The sequence below is a fragment of the Microtus oregoni genome, unplaced genomic scaffold (assembly GCF_018167655.1).
Source record: "Microtus oregoni isolate MIOR12 unplaced genomic scaffold, Mior012 000047F_ref0000412, whole genome shotgun sequence".
NCBI classification, from domain to species: Eukaryota; Metazoa; Chordata; class Mammalia; order Rodentia; family Cricetidae; genus Microtus; species Microtus oregoni.
The window spans coordinates 13966239-13987034 of NW_024543221.1; the positions used below are offsets into that span (position 1 = coordinate 13966239).

The 20796-nt window shown below is 46.3% G+C and overlaps 1 protein-coding gene across 7 annotated transcripts in view; it reads right to left on the reverse strand.

The window, feature by feature from the left end:
- Nucleotides 1-4592: 4592 nt before the first annotated feature.
- Nucleotides 4593-20796, reverse strand: part of Prox1 (prospero homeobox 1) — a 54521-nt gene continuing 38317 nt past the window's right edge. For 5 of the 7 annotated variants that reach the window (XM_041635312.1, XM_041635310.1, XM_041635309.1 and 2 more), the window contains one exon: nt 4593-9981. In XM_041635312.1, coding sequence (XP_041491246.1) covers nt 9793-9981 — 189 coding nt within the window. In that variant the 3' untranslated portion in view covers nt 4593-9792. The remainder of the gene's footprint in view (nt 9982-20796) is intronic. The other 2 variants (XM_041635315.1, XM_041635316.1) reach the window with 2 other exon arrangements.

Consider the following 20796-nt stretch of genomic DNA (forward strand, 5'->3'; position numbering starts at 1 on the left):
CAATTAGTCATCACAGGAAAACTTTGAGACCATTTCTTTAGATTTATTTTTATTGTTTTGTTTGTTTGTTTGTTTGTTTTTCAAGACAGGGTTTCTCCATAGCTTTGGAGCCTGTCCTGGAACTAGCTCTTGTAGACCAGTCTGGCCTCCAACTCACAGAGATCCGCCTGCCTCTGCCTCCCGAGTGCTGGGATTAAAGGCATGTGCCACCATCAGCCAGAAATTTTCATTGTTTTTAATTATGTGTATGCACGCACTTCATGTGCCTGCAGTACCTTAGGTGGCCAGAAGGGAGGCATCAGATCCCCAGGAGTTGGAATTACAGGTGGTTGTGAGCCATCCAGCATGGATGCTTGGAACTGAATGTAGGTCCTTTGCAAGAGCTCTCAACCCTGGAACCATCTGTAGCCCCAGAAGCATTGCTTCAATTAACTCCTGTGCCAGAAAGCATTTCTGCCGGCTCTCACTTGCTTGAGCAACTGTGGATTATCTGGACAGCTCCATGCATGGCGGTGGAAGCTTGCTGTATGACTCTGAGCTTCTCTAAGAAGAATGGGTGGGAGATGAGTGCTTCTATTTGCTCTTTTCTGGGGATGAATATTTTGGCAGGAGAAACAAAGGCTTGCCCTCTTGCACACTTTAGCTAGGAAAACTATAATTTAAGTTTGTGCTGTCAAGAAAGAACCCAAAGAAGAAAACCACTATTGTTGTTTGATAAAGTTACAATATCACATTGACTGCACGCAACCTTGTACAACTGTGCCAATGCAATTGTAAAAATCAGATGGGATTGTCTCGATTGAAGCAAAAGGAGAGACCTGAGGGGCAGGGGTGGTCTGTAGTAGCCAAGCAGTGAGGGAAGGAGAGGAGACGCTACAAAAGTAAGAGGGACCTGAGGGCAGAGGTGGTCTGTAGTAGCCAAGCAGTGAGGGAAGGAGAGGAGACGCTACAAAAGTAGGAGAGACCTGAGGGGCAGAGGTGGTCTGTAGTAGCCAAGCAGTGAGGGAAGGAGAGGAGACGCTACAAAAGTAAGAGAGACCTGAGGGCAGAGGTGGTCTGTAGTAATGAGCCAAGCAGTGAGGGAAGGAGAGGAGACGCTACAAAAGTAAGAGAGACCTGAGGGCAGAGGTGGTCTGTAGTAATGAGCCAAGCAGTGAGGGAAGGAGAGGAGACGCTACAAAAGTAAGAGAGACCTGAGGGCAGAGGTGGTCTGTAGTAATGAGCCAAGCAGTGAGGGAAGGAGAGGAGACGCTACAAAAGTAAGAGAGACCTGAGGGCAGAGGAGGTCTGTAGTAGCCAAGCAGTGAGGGAAGGAGAGGAGACGCTACAAAAGTAGGAGAGACCTGAGGGGCAGAGGTGGTCTGTAGTAATGAGCCAAGCAGTGAGGGAAGGAGAGGAGACGCTACAAAAGTAAGAGGGACCTGAGGGCAGAGGTGGTCTGTAGTAGCCAAGCAGTGAGGGAAGGAGAGGAGACGCTACAAAAGTAAGAGAGACCTGAGGGCAGAGGTGGTCTGTAGTAGCCAAGCAGTGAGGGAAGGAGAGGAGACGCTACAAAAGTAAGAGGGACCTGAGGGCAGAGGTGGTCTGTAGTAATGAGCCAAGCAGTGAGGGAAGGAGAGGAGACGCTACAAAAGTAAGAGGGACCTGAGGGCAGAGGTGGTCTGTAGTAGCCAAGCAGTGAGGGAAGGAGAGGAGACGCTACAAAAGTAGGAGAGACCTGAGGGGCAGAGGTGGTCTGTAGTAATGAGCCAAGCAGTGAGGGAAGGAGAGGAGACGCTACAAAAGTAAGAGGGACCTGAGGGGCAGAGGTGGTCTGTAGTAGCCAAGCAGTGAGGGAAGGAGAGGAGACGCTACAAAAGTAAGAGAGACCTGAGGGGCAGAGGTGGTCTGTAGTAGCCAAGCAGTGAGGGAAGGAGAGGAGACGCTACAAAAGTAGGAGAGACCTGAGGGGCAGAGGTGGTCTGTAGTAATGAGCCAAGCAGTGAGGGAAGGAGAGGAGACGCTACAAAAGTAAGAGGGACCTGAGGGCAGAGGTGGTCTGTAGTAGCCAAGCAGTGAGGGAAGGAGAGGAGACGCTACAAAAGTAAGAGAGACCTGAGGGGCAGAGGTGGTCTGTAGTAGCCAAGCAGTGAGGGAAGGAGAGGAGACGCTACAAAAGTAGGAGAGACCTGAGGGGCAGAGGTGGTCTGTAGTAATGAGCCAAGCAGTGAGGGAAGGAGAGGAGACGCTACAAAAGTAAGAGGGACCTGAGGGCAGAGGTGGTCTGTAGTAATGAGCCAAGCAGTGAGGGAAGGAGAGGAGACGCTACAAAAGTAAGAGAGACCTGAGGGCAGAGGTGGTCTGTAGTAGCCAAGCAGTGAGGGAAGGAGAGGAGACGCTACAAAAGTAAGAGGGACCTGAGGGGCAGAGGTGGTCTGTAGTAATGAGCCAAGCAGTGAGGGAAGGAGAGGAGACGCTACAAAAGTAAGAGAGACCTGAGGGCAGAGGTGGTCTGTAGTAGCCAAGCAGTGAGGGAAGGAGAGGAGACGCTACAAAAGTAAGAGAGACCTGAGGGCAGAGGTGGTCTGTAGTAGCCAAGCAGTGAGGGAAGGAGAGGAGACGCTACAAAAGTAAGAGAGACCTGAGGGCAGAGGTGGTCTGTAGTAATGAGCCAAGCAGTGAGGGAAGGAGAGGAGACGCTACAAAAGTAAGAGGGACCTGAGGGCAGAGGTGGTCTGTAGTAATGAGCCAAGCAGTGAGGGAAGGAGAGGAGACGCTACAAAAGTAAGAGGGACCTGAGGGGCAGAGGTGGTCTGTAGTAATGAGCCAAGCAGTGAGGGAAGGAGAGGAGGCACTAGTTGGCCTCAGGCTAATTCTTCTGATTCTTGATAAAGAAAGATCTAGGCTACTTTTAGTTGTTGTAGCAAATACCAGAGGCCAGAAATTTCATTAAGATACAAAGGGGTTTATTTAATTCATGATTTTGAACAAATTGGGTAGTTCCATCCACTGGTTCACCCCAGCAAAGCCTTCATTGTGAACGGAGGGAACACAATGAGAAGAGCCCTTTCTAATAAGGTAGGGCAGGAACTTACCAGGGCCCCTGCATTACGCCCTTCCTATGATGAAGGTTCCTCATCCCGGCCCCCATGACCTAGTGGCTTTCTAAGGTGTCCAATCTCTTAAAGATCCTTCCCCTTCTTACTGCCATACTGGAGACCTGCCTCTCGGTACCTGAAACTTTGTTGAGCATCCTCAAACTGCATCCAAGCCAAACAAGTGTATAATACTGTTTTTAAAAGCAAAGTTAACACATGCCATCTTCTAAAGCCCTGTGCCACACACAGCAACAGGAGAAATGCTGCCAATAATGTCTGAAGGAACATTTTAGGACGCTGTTGGAGTTTTCCTCCCTTTAACAGTCGGACTAACATAAGCACGTGCACCCTGTGCTTAAAAACTTGTTATTCTGTGACCGTGAAGACCATCTTTTCTATTTCTAATTGACGGCAGCAGGGTAAGGGCTAAGGTTAACTTGGAAGCCCCCCTCGCCCAAGGACAGATGACTTCCTGGAATGCTGGGCTGCGGTCTTATGAGATAACAAGTCACGTGTTTTCAATTCAGTCAACAAGGTTGGCTGCCCCACCTGCGCAGGATGTGCTTGATAACACCGAGGCACAAGACACAAGATACATTGGCAGGAAATGGGTTGGGATATATGCTTACCCCTGATTGGACGAAGGCAGGAAGTCCCATAGCCTTGTGGGAATTTGCTTTTACCAGCGTCCGACTGACCTAAAACGGGGGCCATTTCTCAGGGAATCCCAGGTATGGACCTGGCCGGTGTTCATCTTCCTGGTCAGTACTGAAGAGAGCTCACTGTAATCGGATAATCGTGGTGATTCTCAGGTTTAACTGTAGCAATTGCCAACTTAAAGGGTTTCTATACACTACAACTTAAATCTTTGTGTGTGTGTTTTCATGTGTGTTAAGAATGCACACACGCATAGAGGTCAAAGGGCAAACTTGCATGTAGCTCAGAGGACAATTTCAGGTACAGGTCCTTATTTTTCATTTTGTTTGAGACCAGGTCTTGTTTGCCTCTGAGTACCCCTAGACTATCTGGTCTGTGTACCCCAGTACTAGCTGGCCTTAATCCTCAGTCTATCTGGTCTTCATTGTCAGGCTAGCTGGCTTACAAGCTTCCCAGAGGCTCCTGCCTTCACCCTTCCAATATTTCACTCTTAAGAGTGCTGGGATTAAAGACTCCTGCTCCCATATGTGGCTATAGCTGAGTTCTGGGCCTCCACCATCTCAGGTCCTGTCACTCACACAGCAAGTGTTTACCCAGAAGTCACCTCCCCAGGGTGAACTACTTTTTCTCTTCCCTCAAGTTGAGGGGTACTAAAGTTAAATCCAAGTGAGAGGTTCTAAAAAAAAAAAGCAAGGCATTCCAGCAGGCATGGTCTGGAGGAATGTTGGGTTGCATGAGCGAAAACACCAATGGAAGGAAAGCTAGGACTTGATATCAGTCAGACAGAAGCCTCCAAGATCCAAAAACAAAATGTCACACATTTTCAGAAAAAAATCACATGACATGAGCTTGTAATGTATATTTTATTTTGCACAAGCTTGCATATATACTGCACATACATTCAGTTCAGGAGAGGATGGAAGGCACACAAGGCAGTTGACTACTGCACCCTTTAGTGGTACAAAGCAAACGGTCCAAGTTCGGAGAATATAGAAAAGCTTCAAACACACAACGGAAACCCTCCCCGCCCTCCCCATGACAACATTGTCCTTTTTTTTTTCTTGTTTTAAAATTTTGTAGCTGCCAAACTAAATTGATTTACTTTTTACTTTAAAATCAATTGTCTACGGCACCTTTTTTTTTTCTTTTGAAGATGGACAGGGAGTCTCACTGTTTTATCCTATCAATTAATATTACAGTACATCCTTGGTAATACAAAATTGTACACCTTCATCAAATAAATTAGGATAAATTAAACCAATAAATTATGCAGTCTTCAGAACAATAGACAATAACAAAATGCACAATTGAAATTGCCTCTAGCTAAAAAAAAAATCAAAAATGACTTTATCAGTTCAGTTATTGTACTATATTCAAATCAAAGGGTCTTTATTACAAAAAAGAGCTTCATAATGCTATTTACAACATATTGCTAAATCATATAAAGGCAGTGTTTGTCACGGTTTATACTATATACATATGAGAAATGGCTGGGACAATGTTGGGGGAAGCTGTGACCTTTGACCCTTCTTGGGAGCTGAGACCAACTCCAAATACATCATTTTTCCTAAGTCTAAATTTGAAGTGGCAATATACCACTTTAAAATGCTTTATTCCCTCATACACAGAGGAATTTATTGTTAAAAAAATATCTAGTAAATCCATTTTCACAAAGGCAGGCCTGCCATTTGCCTGCCTGTTCGCGTTGTGTGCACACCAGGAGGGTGTCTGATTTGAGAGCGAGCTCAGTCGAGAAGACTCAAAGTCCACGAGCTTCCACATAGTCTTAGAAGGGTCCTCCAAAAGGACGCGGAGATTAAACACCACTGTGAACCCCAGCTCTGAGGATGAAAATTTTAGTTTTACTTTTTAGGTGGTTTGAAACCAGCTGCTCCACAGAGCCAAAAGTGCGCTACCTCGCACGTGACACGGAAGTGCAATGCGGTGGCGCACGTACCAACCATTGTGTTTCCCAAGGGGAGCCTTTGAAAACAGGGTTTACACCAGGAGGAAACGGTTGTGCTGTTCGCACCAGGAATATTCTGTAATATACACAGCAAGGATGTTCGTGTCCATACACACGTTGCTGCTCCAGGGAACATCTGCAAACTGCGAACCGCTCTTTGATTTACGGTCACTTTGGAGGAGCAGTCTATGTTTAGTTCCCTCCCGAAACTCTGTAAGTAGTCGATATTAACCTGCATGTGTGTGTGGATGTGGGGACAACTTACTAAATGTCTTCGTGTACACAGAAAAGAAATGTCACAGATTTACAGAGACGCCATTACCCTTGCCTTTGACATCTGATAGAGACTATTGTGTTTTGCAAGTAGAGAACAGGGTTTTTGAGAATGCTTTCAACTGCCTGTAGTTACTGTAGTGTCCCTAATAAATTCAACAGATTCTGTGATACTGTAGGTATTTATTAAAATCTCATGTCTTACGGAACAACGGCCATGAGGTTAAATATTTACATTTCCTTATAAAAGTTCCCCTTTGCTTTAGTGTTTTTGTTTTGACATTTTAAAATTTTTTAAATGATATTCACCCATATTCCTAGCACAGTAACAAGGATTTCTTCAAACATAAAACACTTCAATTAAGTAATACTCGGAGGCACAAAGCAAACTTCAGGAATATGGGGGAGAACAGTTACTGAAGTAATTACTACATCCTAACATCTTCCACATATTTTTACCATTTAATGCAAAACATCTCCATTGAACGGCCAGAGAGACGGTAAGAAGTCAATGCTGTGTTGTTGCAAATAGAACATTCTTCTCACAAAACATAACAAATGCCTGAAATAAGCTCTGAAGTCTAGATAGGGAAAGGTAAGCTTTCCACCTCACACGCATACATATGTATATTTTTACATGTGTGTGCCTGTGTGTTCGCACCCACACCTCCGCACACACATTGCACATGGTATGAAATATTGCTTCTATAGTGCTTCTCATTAGGCTAAGAAAAACAAGAGTTACACCACAGTTACAAAAAAAAAAAAAAAAAACTGGCTTCTACAAGAATCTCCAAAACTCGAATGCTGCTCAAACAATTGAGGAAAAAAATAATTTGCGGTGTATCAAACTGTTCTAAAAATTTCTCTTCTTCAAAAACATTATTCTCCCGCTTCATTTTAAAAAGACGCAAAATATGCATAGCTATCAACATTATGTCAAACAGCCAGAAAAAAAAATGTAGTGTTTATTGCAGCTGTAGTATTGGAAATAAAGTAAAAAGAGATGACACGGAGAGCCACAGAAGGCACAAGAACAGTTGTACTGGTGGGGAAAGAACTGGTATTCTGAAGGATTCTGAAAAATCCCCGCGCTGGTGCAGTTTAGATCTAGGCACAGACTTATCACCTTGAGTGTACGCGCAAAAATAATATAGGGTCAGCATAAAAGAAGTGAAGATATGGAATTGCAACAGACTTTAGAGTTGGTCCCCACTCTCCCACTGTGAAAAGTCAACTTTTTCCTGTGCACAAAAAAGAAAAGTTTCACTTGGTGAGAGCTGAGTCAAGATTTGAAAGGTAGTAGGTTTTGTTACTGTTATTGTTTTATTTAAAGACTAACTGCCTGATTGGAACATTGCGAGACAGGCTTGTGTGATTTTACCGTTGTACTGGGAGGACGCATGGCCTGATGGCTGTATTGGGAACAACCACCTCAATGCAAAGTCACGGAGACCTGCTTCCAACAGAGGGCTGAGTCTGTCCTCAGACTGCCAGTGTGAAGTCACCTCCAGCCATAGTGAACACTGAGGGGAGTCTAGGTACATAAGGGCACTGACAGCAGAACATACACATTTGTTTTTGCTAAATTTGCTTATTTCAATTAGAAAGGCAGAAGAAAACAATATTTTAAAAATCCAAGTCTAGAATCAATATTCATTTGCCCCAGATTATGAGGATACCTAGAAATCTGTCTACCCAGCTGACTACCCAGCAGCTTTGCCTTTGACCTTGCGAAGGGTGACATGGTGGGGATCCGACTGGCCTGTGACTCGGAACAGCCAGGACCCTGCTGGGCCCTTGCAGGAACCTTCCAGACAAAGCAAGCCAAAGACTTCCATAATTTTTACTGACTGGGTTCCTGATTCTGTCGTTTGACTTTTAGCATTTATTTCAGTGGTATGGGGGTTACCTGGGCTTCTTGTTTCTAAATACACCCAGAAAAATAAGAAATACACTCTTAACAATTTTATATGCATCTCTGGGTGCGTGAGCACTAGGAGATGCCATTGTAGTGAATGAATAGCGTTGACCATAATTGTTCATGCTCTGTCCTCATTGCTAGGGCCTTCTGGCCTCCTGGAAGATGCCAGGCCTCGCAGAGCTCCACTGTTTAGCTTAAAGTCAGCAGGTTTTCAGGCTTTGTGCTGACAATAATTGTGTTCGTACATTCCTGTCCATCAGCAGAATTTATAAATGATGTTGAATTACAGTGATCCAGCCAGCTAGACAGGCACAAGGGCTGACCTGCATCCTCCAAAGTCAAATGCTGATTTTTACTTTAAAAAAAATTAATGAAAAACGGCATTTCTGTTCTTTATGTTTTAAATGCCAGATCTGTTACTGTGTTGCTTTTAGAGTGTGTCTATCAAATTATCTAAGGGGAAGAAGGGGCCTGGACCACACTATTAGAGTGGACAGTGCTGTTCACAGCATCTGTACACAAAAATCCAGCCAAGAAAGCAAGTGTGAATGGTACCCAGCATTTTAAATACAAGCATAGGACATGGTGCGTCATCAAAAAACTGGGGGCAGGGGAGCCATTTGAGAATGGGGAAAATAGCAGCTAGCTTTCTCAGTATGCTGAAATTGTGTCTTCTTGGGTAACCCCAAACTAACCTATTGTATTCTTCTCACACTTTGGTCAATATTAGCTTCTGAAATAGAAAAAAGACATTATCCGTCGCTTTAAGATATTATACCCAAAGTGAAGGGAGAGAAGGCCATCCTCGCATACTTATGTAAACGAGCCATTCCTGGGTGGTGTCCTCACACAAGGTGAAGGTCGGGTCCACCAGCAACTGTCAACATGCTCCAAGAGTAGGCAAGGATTTCATGGCCAGTGGCATTTCTGAATTCCTTACTATAGAAAGGTATCCAGAAGTTAGTGTTTTAGGAGAGAAACAAAAAGGGTTAAACAGCAACAGCAATGCTAAGCATATGAAGTTGAGCAAGGAATACATGTGAAAGGTACACGCCTTTTAATACCTGAAGCAAAATAAATAGGGAATGAAGACAAAGTACAGGGTCTTCTCTAAGTCAACACCTCTGAGCACACGTCCCAAGCACACGCCCCACCAAGAGCCCGTTACAAAGTTTACAGGGACAACTGGTCCACCCGCACAGATTTCCAGTCTCATCTCCAGAGACTCGGTTTTGTAAAAATTTAGTCTGGGGTGTATGCCATTTCTCTTAGAAAAGGCTTGGTGATGATGACCATTCTAAACATCTGTCCTTTGAGGGTACTTTTGAGTGTGAGCTGTGCAGCTGCCGCTGGCATCTGTGAAAACATGTAAGAAAAAGTTACTTATGAGGCTCAAATTAAACAGGGTATTCCAGTGTGTGAAGTGCTTTCCTTGAGTTCTCTCGGAACTTCTTAACCCTAGAAACAAGAGACACGGCACAGGGTAGGGGTGGGGGTGGGGCGGTCTGGGTGTGCGCTGTGTCCTCCTCAGGGTTCCGCTCTGCTGGTGGCCTTTTACAATAGGCTTCCAGGTGAGCAGAGTGTCCTTGGCTCTTGTAGACTTTACACAGGCTGACATTCCCTTTTCCTGAAAATCAACCCAACCTCAAGTCTCCAAATATTAAGGGCCTTGGGCAAAAGTAACTAAAGGCGAAGAAGGAAGGTACCCATCCCCCTGTAGTGGGGAAAATTAAAACAACCCAGAGGGGATGAGCAGGAACCACCAGCTGATATCTCGCACGACACACCCATGCCTCCCCCACACAGAGATAGGAAATAAAAATCTAGACACACAGAAGTTAGACATCCAAGGGGGACTTCTTCTATTCATACATTCAAAAGAGTTGTTGCAATCTCTACTCGTGAAGGAGTTCTTGGAGGCAGTTCGGGGATTTGAAAATCTCAGGAACTTCACTATCCAGCTTGCAGATGACCTTGTATATGGCCTTCTTCCAGGAAGGGTCAACATCTTTGCCTGCGATGATGGCATTGAAAAACTCCCGTAATGTGATCTGCGCAACTTCCAGGAACCTCTCTGGAACCTGCTGATACAGGGAGAGCACGGTATTAATAAAGTTTTCAGTTTCAAGTCTGCAGTTCTTCAAAGGAAACTGAGCTAACTCCGTGCCCTCAGAGAGGGGCTTTAGACGGCACCTGCATGTTCTAAAAATGGCCAGCCTCTATTCTCTTGTGCAGGGTTGTTATATATAGCAGCATTGTGATAGACGGCGGCTGCTCCACGGATCTCAGGAGAGAGCCTTGTGCTGAGGATAGACACAGGCCCACCAGCACCAGGGTTTCACTGTGAACACCACTGCAGAGAGAGGAGGCCCACAGCCTCATGGAGGTGGGAAAATCACTCTAGAACAAACTTGCCAACTCCTTTTTTCGGAATTTTATTCCTTTCTCCTTTTGACTTCCATTATGAAAGAAAAAAATGTGTTCTCAGAGTTGAATAATAAATGCTGGGCATCTATGTAAACTAAAAGCCTATTGTCAATGAAGAAACTCTGAAGACAGTACCATAAATGGTAAGATCACAACACAAAGTCCTGAGATGTGAACTCCAAATTCTTATGTTTTGCTTGGACTTGTTCCTTAGACAGTGGGTTGTGTAACTGGTCACCATTGTACAAACTAATACTTACTGGGTGTTAGCTGTGAGAGGCACCATGCTACATCTTATACTAAACACCATTCCCTTCTTCCAACCTCAGTGTAAGACGCTATCTCAATTATACAACGAGAAAACTAAGGCAGGGACAGATCCAACGGGTCACTCAAGGTCATCCCAAGATTATCATTCCACAAATCTTTTTGGAATTTCTCTTTGTCATGCCTTTGCTTCCACAGAAATGAGTATACGTGAGCTGTCTATCTGTATCTCTTACATGTTGATTGGACAGTCTGAGCTCTTGATTGTGAAAAGGAACACTTAATATTCTTCAGCAGTAACTCACAGAAGAACATGATGGATTCACAAAATAATTACATGAAGTCATAATTTTTCCAGTACATGTTAGTGAGCCCTCACAGATATACCATGAAAAACCTTCCCACAGTTCAGAAATGCCAGTTACTGAAACAACAGGGAGATCATTGACCTATAAGCACATTCAACACCTTCCTCTTGGTCTTTTCTCAACAAGTGTAATGGGCATGTTCATGGGTCATACACCTATTAACACACATATATGGATGGCAGATGACACAGAAAACTAAAAATCACTGGATGTCCCTGGATTTCAGATTTCAAATTGGACAAAGTAGCTCATTGCTTCCAATAGCAAGTCAATTGTTTTTTAGGGAAATCTAGTAATTTCCCAGAAAAAAAAAGTAAACACTCCCAACATGGAGTCTAGAAAAGGAAAGCACCAACTATAGTGTCCCACATCTTTAATCCCATCCAGCACTTGGATCCCTGTGAGTTCCAGGCCAGCCAGAGCTACACTGAGACCCCGTCTCAGAAATAAAGAGGAGGGTACTGAGCAATCTCTCCCAAAGGCGTTTCCACTGGTCTGTCAGGATAGAGCTCAGAGCTGACTGGAAGAACAAGGAGGACCTCCTGCTCCCTGGCTGGGCAAACAACAGTCTGCTAAGAACCCCCACAGCTCCCCCACAGATTCCCACGGAAGCACCTGCACACTCGCGGATTTCCTGGAGGGAGCATCGCGTTCCCACCCAGTGACAAGTCATAGCAAACGGGCCTTACTGAGAGAGGACACATGGCTGGGGCACAGGTCTGCAGCCAAATGCTACAGGAGCAAAAATCACTGGTGCCAAGCAGTATGCTCGCACTGGCTGCTGGCAACAGAACCTCCATGGAAAACTGTGTTTCTCAGACAACAATCCCAGAACTTCAGGAGAGAGAAGCTGAGAGACACAGGTGTGAGCTCTAGAGAAAGGGGGTAAGCCCGAAGTCCCCTCTGCTCCAAGGACTCCCGTCCCCCACCCCCAACGCACACACAGTCAGGAGCAAGGACAAGGGCCTTGTGAAAACTGTTGGGAGCAGAGCTGTCTGGGTACCTCGACGAAAGCACAAGCCCTGGAGGAGGGAGTGTGATTTAAGGACTTTGAGAGGACAGCGGGACTTCAGAGATGGAGCCAAGTCTGTACTCACCTTCTCAGTGCCCGTGAGCCTTAGCTTAGAGCAGTGGTTCTCAACCTTCCTAAGGCTGAGACCCTTTAGTACAGTTCCTCATGTCGGGGTGACCCCCCAACAACAAAATTACTTTCCTTGCTACTTCGTAACAGTAATTTTATTACTGTTATCAATCATAATGTAAATATCTCTCCTTTCCCGTGTTCTTTTTGGGATCACGACCCATAAGTTGAGACCTGCTGGATTAGCGGTCTGTTTTAAACATCCATTTCTTGAGCTCATCCCACCAGCCGACTTGAGACAGCTTTTGTATTTTTTCTGGCTTTTCACTTCCTTGTAACTGGTTTCAGCGTCCTCATCACAAAGTGTCTTTGCCTGAGGAGCCCAGGTCTCTCTTCCTTCACCTACACGTTCAGTGGCAGGCCTTTTTAAAGCTATTCCGCGAACATTGTTGTCATTAACAAGAAGACCTCCCCTCTCTGCTTTCTCCCATAATGCTCTGCAGTCTCCTGACATCCCCCCCCCCCCGCCCCCCAGTGCTTTGAGGAAAGGAAGCCCAGGGCTGAGTACAGACAGCTCCATGCCACAGTATTTCCTGGCCTGTGCGAGGTCCTGGGTTTGATCATCATTATCAGTATCAAGACCAAAAAAGAAGCAACTTTATGAACATTTTCAGCAATATGGGTCTAGGAAACTATCATTTTATAGGTTAAAAAAAAACCTAGGAGATTCTCCGAGATAGAGTAATCAGATTCTCCGAGATAGAGTAATCATGGGATAAAGATGCTCGTCAACTGTGCGAGCCAAGGCATCTTTCTACTAGAACATGCTGGATGCTAAAACTTCATCTTTTGAGGCAGGGTCACATGTAGCTCTGGATGGCCGCTAACGCAGCAAGTAGTCCAAGAAGACGGTCTTGACCTTCAGATCCTCCTGCCTCCTCCTTCCTGGGTGCTGCCATGATAGACCTGTACCCCTAGCCCGGCTTTAATGATTTTATCAAGGCAGGTTGACTCACTGTAAGCAACAGATTCCTGTTTGTCTACAACTTCAGAAAACCATCCCCAGGGAGCCTGTGACCTTAATGTAAACAGAAGTGGGCACAGAGAGTGAGTTGTCGGCTGGTTATTGGGAATGGGTACCTTCCCTGTGCACAAATGAAGCAGCTTGCTAACTTACTGCCTGCTCTGGGCAGTGTGCACACAGGGCTGCGCTGGGTGAAAGGTTTCTTGGAGATCCTCTGGTACTGGAGCAGCTCTCTTTTGTTGGTGGCTCCAGAGCTAGTGTGGGTTAGCAACTGCTATTCTCAGAGAGTGCCGGGGGATTCCACCCACAGGTAGAGACCTCACCCACGGAAACAGGGAGCCTTGGCTCTCTGATCAAAACCTTTCTCCACCTTTATTTGTGGAATAAACTAACATCTTCCTGATGTTTGGGGAGACATTGGGGTTCAGGATTAGGAATGTGATATTGCCCATATTTTGTGCATCTCCTCACAACTAATGGCTTTCCAATCACTAATAAACATCTGCAGAGAAGCCCTTAGTGACAAGTAATCCCTTATCTAGGTTTCTTTTAATAGAACCCAACAATCTCTACAATGAACCCTCCAGTCTCTCTCCTCAGCATCAGGTGCAACAGTCAATCAAGTCACTGGAATGCAAGACAAAGCAGGCTGCTGTAGGCGGGGGGGAGGGGGGAGGCCAGGCCTTTGGACGTGCCACAGGGGAAAAACAAAAGGCTTCCAAAGTCTTTGGCAGAGTGAGGAGGCTATTGTGGGAGCTGCTTGGCCAGGAGTTCTTCAGGAGGGGCGAATGGAAACTTTGCTTTGATAAAAAGGCATCCTGGCCGAGGAGCCTCACCCCCAAACGGTCTTGCCTTGACATTTAGAGAATACACTGGTAATGAGGTACTTGAATACAGTGGTCACTCTGAAGGGAGCTGGCCAACAAGCATCTATCAATTCCATCCCGATGATTGGCTCTTGCTTATTGATCAGAGTGAGCCAGTAGCTCCTGGGTCTCAGGAGGATGGGAGAAGGAGTTCACATCTGTTGGGTCCACAGCTGGGCAGCACACGCATGCAGTGGGGTGGGTGAGTGGATGTTTCGCTGCTATCTGCTGCTTCTCCTTCCCTCCCTCCCCCCCCCTTTCTCCTCTCTCTCATCGGACTGAGTGGCAAAGACATCCCCCTCCCGTCTTCCTCCTCCTCTTCCCAGTTGCTTTACCTTCAAGGATGATTTGTTTTATTAAACTGGCTGTCCCTAGTCTCTGCAGTCCGTAATGAAAGCCTGACATAGCAGGCTGCCTGCCTTCTGTGTCCTGCAGACACTCATCATAAGTGTCAGGACATACCAAGGTTAGCGGTCACTGGAAGTGTGCTCGCTGGCCCAAACCTTGCCAAACGCTCTTGGCAGCTGAATGAATGTCACAGAGAATAGAAGGGGAATGACAAAGGTTGAAAAGAAGACAGCCTCCCCTATTTTCTGGAGACAGAGAAGCTGAATTTTCACACCTCTGAAGCATCCACCAGTTCATTCATCAGCCTCTTGTGAGGGACCATAACCCTGCCCTTTGCTCAGGTCCCCGTGGACACTTCTCCACCCTTGATCCCCTTCAAAAACTGGCCCACTGGCCTCAACCCACCGGTGGGATCATCTTTACTGAAATGGCTCGAAAACAAGCCAGGCATTACCTCTCTCCCGAGCCCCTCCCAAGAACCACAGCCTAGTGGCCTATTCAGTCCATCAATAGATTCTGATCTTAGGAAGAAGACCTTTTTGACACTATCGTCTAAGCTATTCTTTCCCCTCAAACTTTAACATAAAAATGGAAGACGTGTGTAAGGATGGACAGGAGTGGCTGAGGGGTGGGGAAAGGGCTCCCTGACGGGTATTTTGGTGAATTAGTTTTGTGTGTGGGTTTTCTTTTTCTTCCTTCTTGACTTTTATTTTTTTAATACTATAAAAGGGCAATAAAATGCTGACTGCAGAAGACAATGTCAAGGAGAAAAGGGTGCTGGCATTTTGGATCCTCTTCACCACTCGCCTTGGAGAGAGGGTTATTCTTGTCTCCGGCCTTTTGTCTGCATCTGCTGACGGCTTGCCGTAGCCAGCAGCATACTTGGACCGTTTTGTCACCTCCCAACATCACATGCATCAGCTGTTGGGCTTTTGTTCCGGGTATTGTAGAACTAATCCTCTGTGGCTGCTCTACTGTGCAGTAAATAAAACAGAACCCGGCTCCTCAGACCGCTCTGCATGAATATTTCAGACAGCTTTTTACAACTCGGGGACTCACCAAATCAAATAAATAAATAACTCCCACCCCCTAGCATCCCCAGCCCCTCCCCATTCACTGAAACAAACAAACAAAAAGCCTCAAACTCGCCCCAGATGCCCCCAAGTCACCCTGCATGGACGGCAGGGACTGGAGCCGGCAAACAATTGTGTCAGTGGAGTTGAAAAAAAAGTGGTCTCAACTTGGGCGCTGCTGAATTCGTATTTACAAGGACAGCGAAACACATCTGAGGCTCAGGCTGGCTAAGCAGTTCTGAAAACCTGCAGGGCCTCCTGGGGGTGGGACTCAGTCTATACATACAGAAGCCTATGCTTCCATAGGTTCATGCCATATGTGTGTGAGAGAGATAGATGTATATATAGCCTTGTTAAACTGCTTTTATCGTTTCTGTGTGCAGTTTTTTCCTTTCTCCTTATCTACAAGGGTTTAGAGCAAGATGCATGTACTTGCCATTCACCCAAGGGTACTCTTCCAAAAGGTGTAAACCTGCATAGAGGTGTGGACAGAAAATTAGACTCTAGAATGTTCTTTGAAACTCAATATACATCACGAACCCTCTGCAAGTATGAGTACTGTCCCAAGCAAGCGCAGCTAGGCTTTCCCGGAATGCCTTCAGAAGAGTTCAGGAGAGAAAGGGCTTCGATGCACCCCATGCATGTACATGCCTGGCACACAGAGGTCCCAGGAAGGAGACACGTACTGGACTTCTTTCCAAGCTGTTCACCCTGGTGGGCACATGATTCCTCTAAACAAACTCGCCCATCCCTGCTGTTTGTTAAGTCAATATTGATCAAGGAGAAACCTGTCCCCTGACAGCAGTGACGCAAGCTGGGGACTCGGACTGCATAGATGGAGTGGGTGGATGTACTGCATAGACCGAGGGGAAGAGATAGATAAACTCGGATGTTGCAGTTACTCTTCACAGAGATTATCGGGTAGAAAAGCAGTATACATAGACGATTGGAGCTCCTTGCCTCTGTCTTGCTCACCCTAACTCTGCCAGGTGCAGAAAAGATAAGTCATGGGACTATGAAATATAGTCACAAGATACCAGTCACGCATGCACTTAGGTTGTGCGGCCAGTCCAGCCTCCCAGGCCTTTCAGAAGACTGGAAGGTCCAGGATGCTAAGTGTAGCATCATCCTGGGAGTCTCTCCCAATAGCTTCTCCCTTCGGGGAATGTGCCTGTGTGGGAAGGCACAAGAGACCATGTCCCAGTACGGTGTTGGGCAGAAACGTGAGAACGGTCTTCATACTTTGAAGAATCTCACTGTGGTTAATGTGCACGTGAAAGCGCGGTTCTAGGGACACTTTGAGGAGGTCCGCTTGGGTGATAGTATTGGTGGGTCAACAAACGGAGAAAGATGCTGTGTGGAACTCAAAGTCTCATCTGTGCTGTCAGGGGCTGGTTGGAAGCAGCTCTGCCCTGGGAAGAGCCAGTCTGGAGCATCTTTAGAGACATCTTTATGCATTAACCCCAAGTACCATCGTCTAAGAGTAAGGTGTCCTGTTTAGAGTTCTCACCAAAGGGCCAAACAGTATGCAAATGCTTAGGACACTCTACGTGCAGGAGGAGGGCAGCCGCTAGGGTTACAGCACACTAGAGGGAGGTTTCCACAACAATTAAGAGTGGGCCAAAACCTCCCTCTGATGCTGCAGGGAACATTCAACTTTCAGGCACATTGGAGGATTCAATTAATTTAATACTCATGTAATATGGGGCCCCAAGAGTGAGCCCACTTCCTAACTACACACTTAGCTACTTCAACATCTGAAGACTAAATACTCTCAGGAAATGTTTTAAAAAAACACACACACACATGTAGAGAAAAAGTCTGTGTTTCCTTGGTTTAAGCAAAAGAACACATGATGTAATGGTCTGTGCCTTGTCTCCCCCAACACACCCTGCAACCCTACCCCCTTATATTTTAAAACAAAGCTACAAGAGAACAATGTTCCGTTGAGCAAAATTCAGTAGCATTCTGTAAACATTAATTTAAGAAAATCAATAGGCTCAGTGAGCTAAAGCCATATTACAAGATAAACTGGCCAGAGTGTCACTTTGTCAAATAGATTTTCCTTTTCCTTGGCTGGATAAAGACAGTTTCAAAACGGAGCAAACGTGTTGCAACCAAGGTTTGAAAAGTATGTGGCCTTCAAACAGCCTGTCTGTCCCTACTACAAAGCTGGGTAAACACACTTTCAAAATGATAAGATGGATTTGGTGTTCAAATTTTACACAAAGTAAACTTTCTCAGGTGAGGAAATGTTAAGTGTGTGTGTGTGTGTGTGTGTGTGTGTGTGTGTGTGTGTCGTGAGAGAGAGAAAGAGAGAGAGGGGGGGGGGGAGAGGGAGAGGGAGGGAGGGGAGGGGGCGCGAACAGAGGGTGCCTTGGGAAGAGTTTCAGTTGATGTTTGACTTTTAAAAAGGAAAGGAAGAAAGAAATCTTTATTCATGCTGACCCCATGGGCAATAGGCCTTCTTGCCAAAATCCCAAAGCCAGACTCTCCAGTGAGCTGGGGATCAGAGGGTTCAGCTGGTGGAAGCTGCTCCCAGCCTACACTCATCAGGCAATGTCATGTTAATGTGGAGGGGCTATGGGGGTTGAGGGACAACCCTGGCCCCAGGAAGGAACAGGAGCCATGGTTTACCCCAGAGCCTCCAGGCTTCTCTCTGCTAGATGCAAAGGTGATTAGGAAAGCTGGTCAAAGAGAAGCCTGTCCCTTTGTGTGTTCCCACAGCACTGGGCTTCTGGCGGCATGCTCTCAGGCAAGACCTGTGACCTGCTCCAACAGCACCCTTGCCTCTGTCAATGCCAAAGCCCATAGAGTCTCCCAGAGGCCACTGTGGAAGGGAGCAGTCCCAGGGAGACCAAGAGGGAGGCAAGGGTCCCTGGAAAAGGATCAGAGGGAGGGACCTAGCTGGAGGGGGAGGGGGTGGCAACACTGATTGACACATACTCCATCTGTACATCCCCCTTCACCACAACAGCAAAGAAACACCTGAGCATTTCCTTTTGTTTTCTTATCTGAAGTGTGGCTGGCTTTGAAAATTTAAATATTTAGAAAACTCAGAGCTCCACTATAAGATTTTGACACCTTTAAGATGTTGATAGCACACATACACATCACAGACACAGGGCTCTAGAGGACAGCACCTTCAGTAGCTATGATTTCTGGGTCACAGAAAACATATCTTACCATCGTTTCTTCCTGCTAACAATCCAGGCGTGCATTTTAAACTACTTACACATCCCATGGTCAACTCAGTGGACAGATAAGAAAATAATAAACTCATCTTTTCCACCCTCGCAGAAGAGTTGGTGCTAGCAACCCAGGAGCAGAATGAGTATGTCTTGAAAGGTTTTCCACACTTATTTTTGTGGGGCTGAAATCCAGTCCTCAAATATACTTGAAATAGTCACTTTACATGCTCCTGCATGGGAGTCTTGAAGTGCTATGCTAGGAAACCATTTGTTGTGATTTGTGTGTGTGTGGGGGGGGGGTGTTCTTCCTTCTCAAATTCTTCATCTATCTCAAAAGAGTGAGTCAGAGTTAGAATCGACAAAATAAAACAAACAGCAAGAAAGGGCACCGGAAACTGAAACCAAGTATCTCTTTCCATCTTCCAGAGGTGCCGCACAGAATCCTGAGATCTGAGACACCACCAGAAACACTGCTGAGGCTGCCCCTGTTAGGCTGTGGTGGTAAAGGCTAGACCAAGATGACTCCACCAAACAGCCATACGATTCTGTAGCTTCAGACACTGGAGAGATATCTCAGCCTACTTCGTGTTTTCAATAAGGAAAGTGGCCCCGGGCAGAAGTCGGCAACCTAGACAAAGGGTGGCTCTCAGATACACACGCTTCCTTCTTACAATTGTTTAACAATACAAAAGCCATGCTTAGCACAGGCACTGTCAAAGAGAAACTAACTAGACAACTCTGGTTCAAAACCCGACTTGAAGCCTACCAGATTTCTAGATGCCAAATGCTCTTGCCTTACGTAATAATCCCATGGGCAGACCAGATGTTCTTAGGGGGAGCTGGGCTTGACTCCCGGGTTCACCCTGCAATGTCTCACTGTTCCTCAGACGTAGCTGAGGCTGTCCAGGTTGATGGGGATAGAAGTAATAGGGCATATACAGAGGCTGGGGCGGACGGGAGCACATCCTGCTTTGATCAGGAAACTGCCTTGACTCCTAGGAAATACTCAGTTTCCTGATCAAAGCCCGACAGAGACGTCTGCATGCTTCACGATACACCTCATCCCTTGCTTCCACCTTCAGATGGGAAATTGGGCACTGAAGCCCGCAGACCAGTCACTCTGTAGGGCTAACAAACTACACATCAAGGCAGCCTAGGGTATGTGCCCCTGGTGTCAAGACAAGCTAAGAGTTCTTGAGGTTAGCTTTCACGACAATTACAAGCTGAGGTGGTTAAAGCAAACAGAGCCAAGCTCGTTGCCATTCCTGGATAGAAGATTATCCAAAATCAACATGGCCTAATTCTCCAATGTTGTGCGAAGGGAAGGCTGGGGCACAGGTAATCCGCAGTGACTCCTGTCCTGCTGGACAGTGCATTATGTGATGGCTTGCAGCAGCAGCCTTCCCGTCACAAGCCAGCCCCACTTAGGCCAATATTAAACCTGGTCTGCTTGCTCTGTGCTCCTGTGCATGGGACAACATGAGCAACATTCCTAGGAAGATCCTAGGTGCACTCACCCCAGCGTCTGGTCATTTCTTCTCAGTGACTAGATTACCTTGTATTAACACTCACCGACTACAGCAGATTTGAGTTGACAATGGCAAGGGAGCCTTAAAGAAACAGAAGTTGGGTATAACAGCCCTAAGAAGTGTGAAACACACAAATCCAGGAGGACTTGCTGCCTACCCACAACACAAGCACACATATGGAAATAATCACATTGCTGGTCTTGATGACTGAGGGTCTTTCAATGGAAAAAAAAACCCATCATGCCTTGCAGTAGAGGCAGAACACTGCAAACAGTGCTCACTCTTCCTTGAAGGAGGGGAGGGATAGGATAGCGTGTTCAGGTGTTGAGGTCTACAGCCCTCCCCGGTACACACAGATCCAACCACATGGTAGAAACCCAGGTGGAGAGCCCCACTGTCATCTCATCCAATGGATGGCCAGGTCAACCAAGTGAGCAGCGAGAGCGGCTGTGCCAAGTCAGCCAATCAACTGTTTATCAATTTGAAAAATTAGTCTCTATCATCCCAATAAGGGAATTTCCTCATCTCCAAGGGTGCTGTTGAAATCTGGATCTGCGAAGGCGGCCTTGGGAGGGAAGGAAAATGAGCACCCTGGAGACCCTCACTGAGTAATGAAGCTGGGCAGAGTCACATGGGTGCAAGTGGCCCCACGTGGATGCCATCTGGATTCCCAGGACCTAGGCACTCATAGCTCATGGCTCTGAAGCACGGAAAGGGCTCCAGGG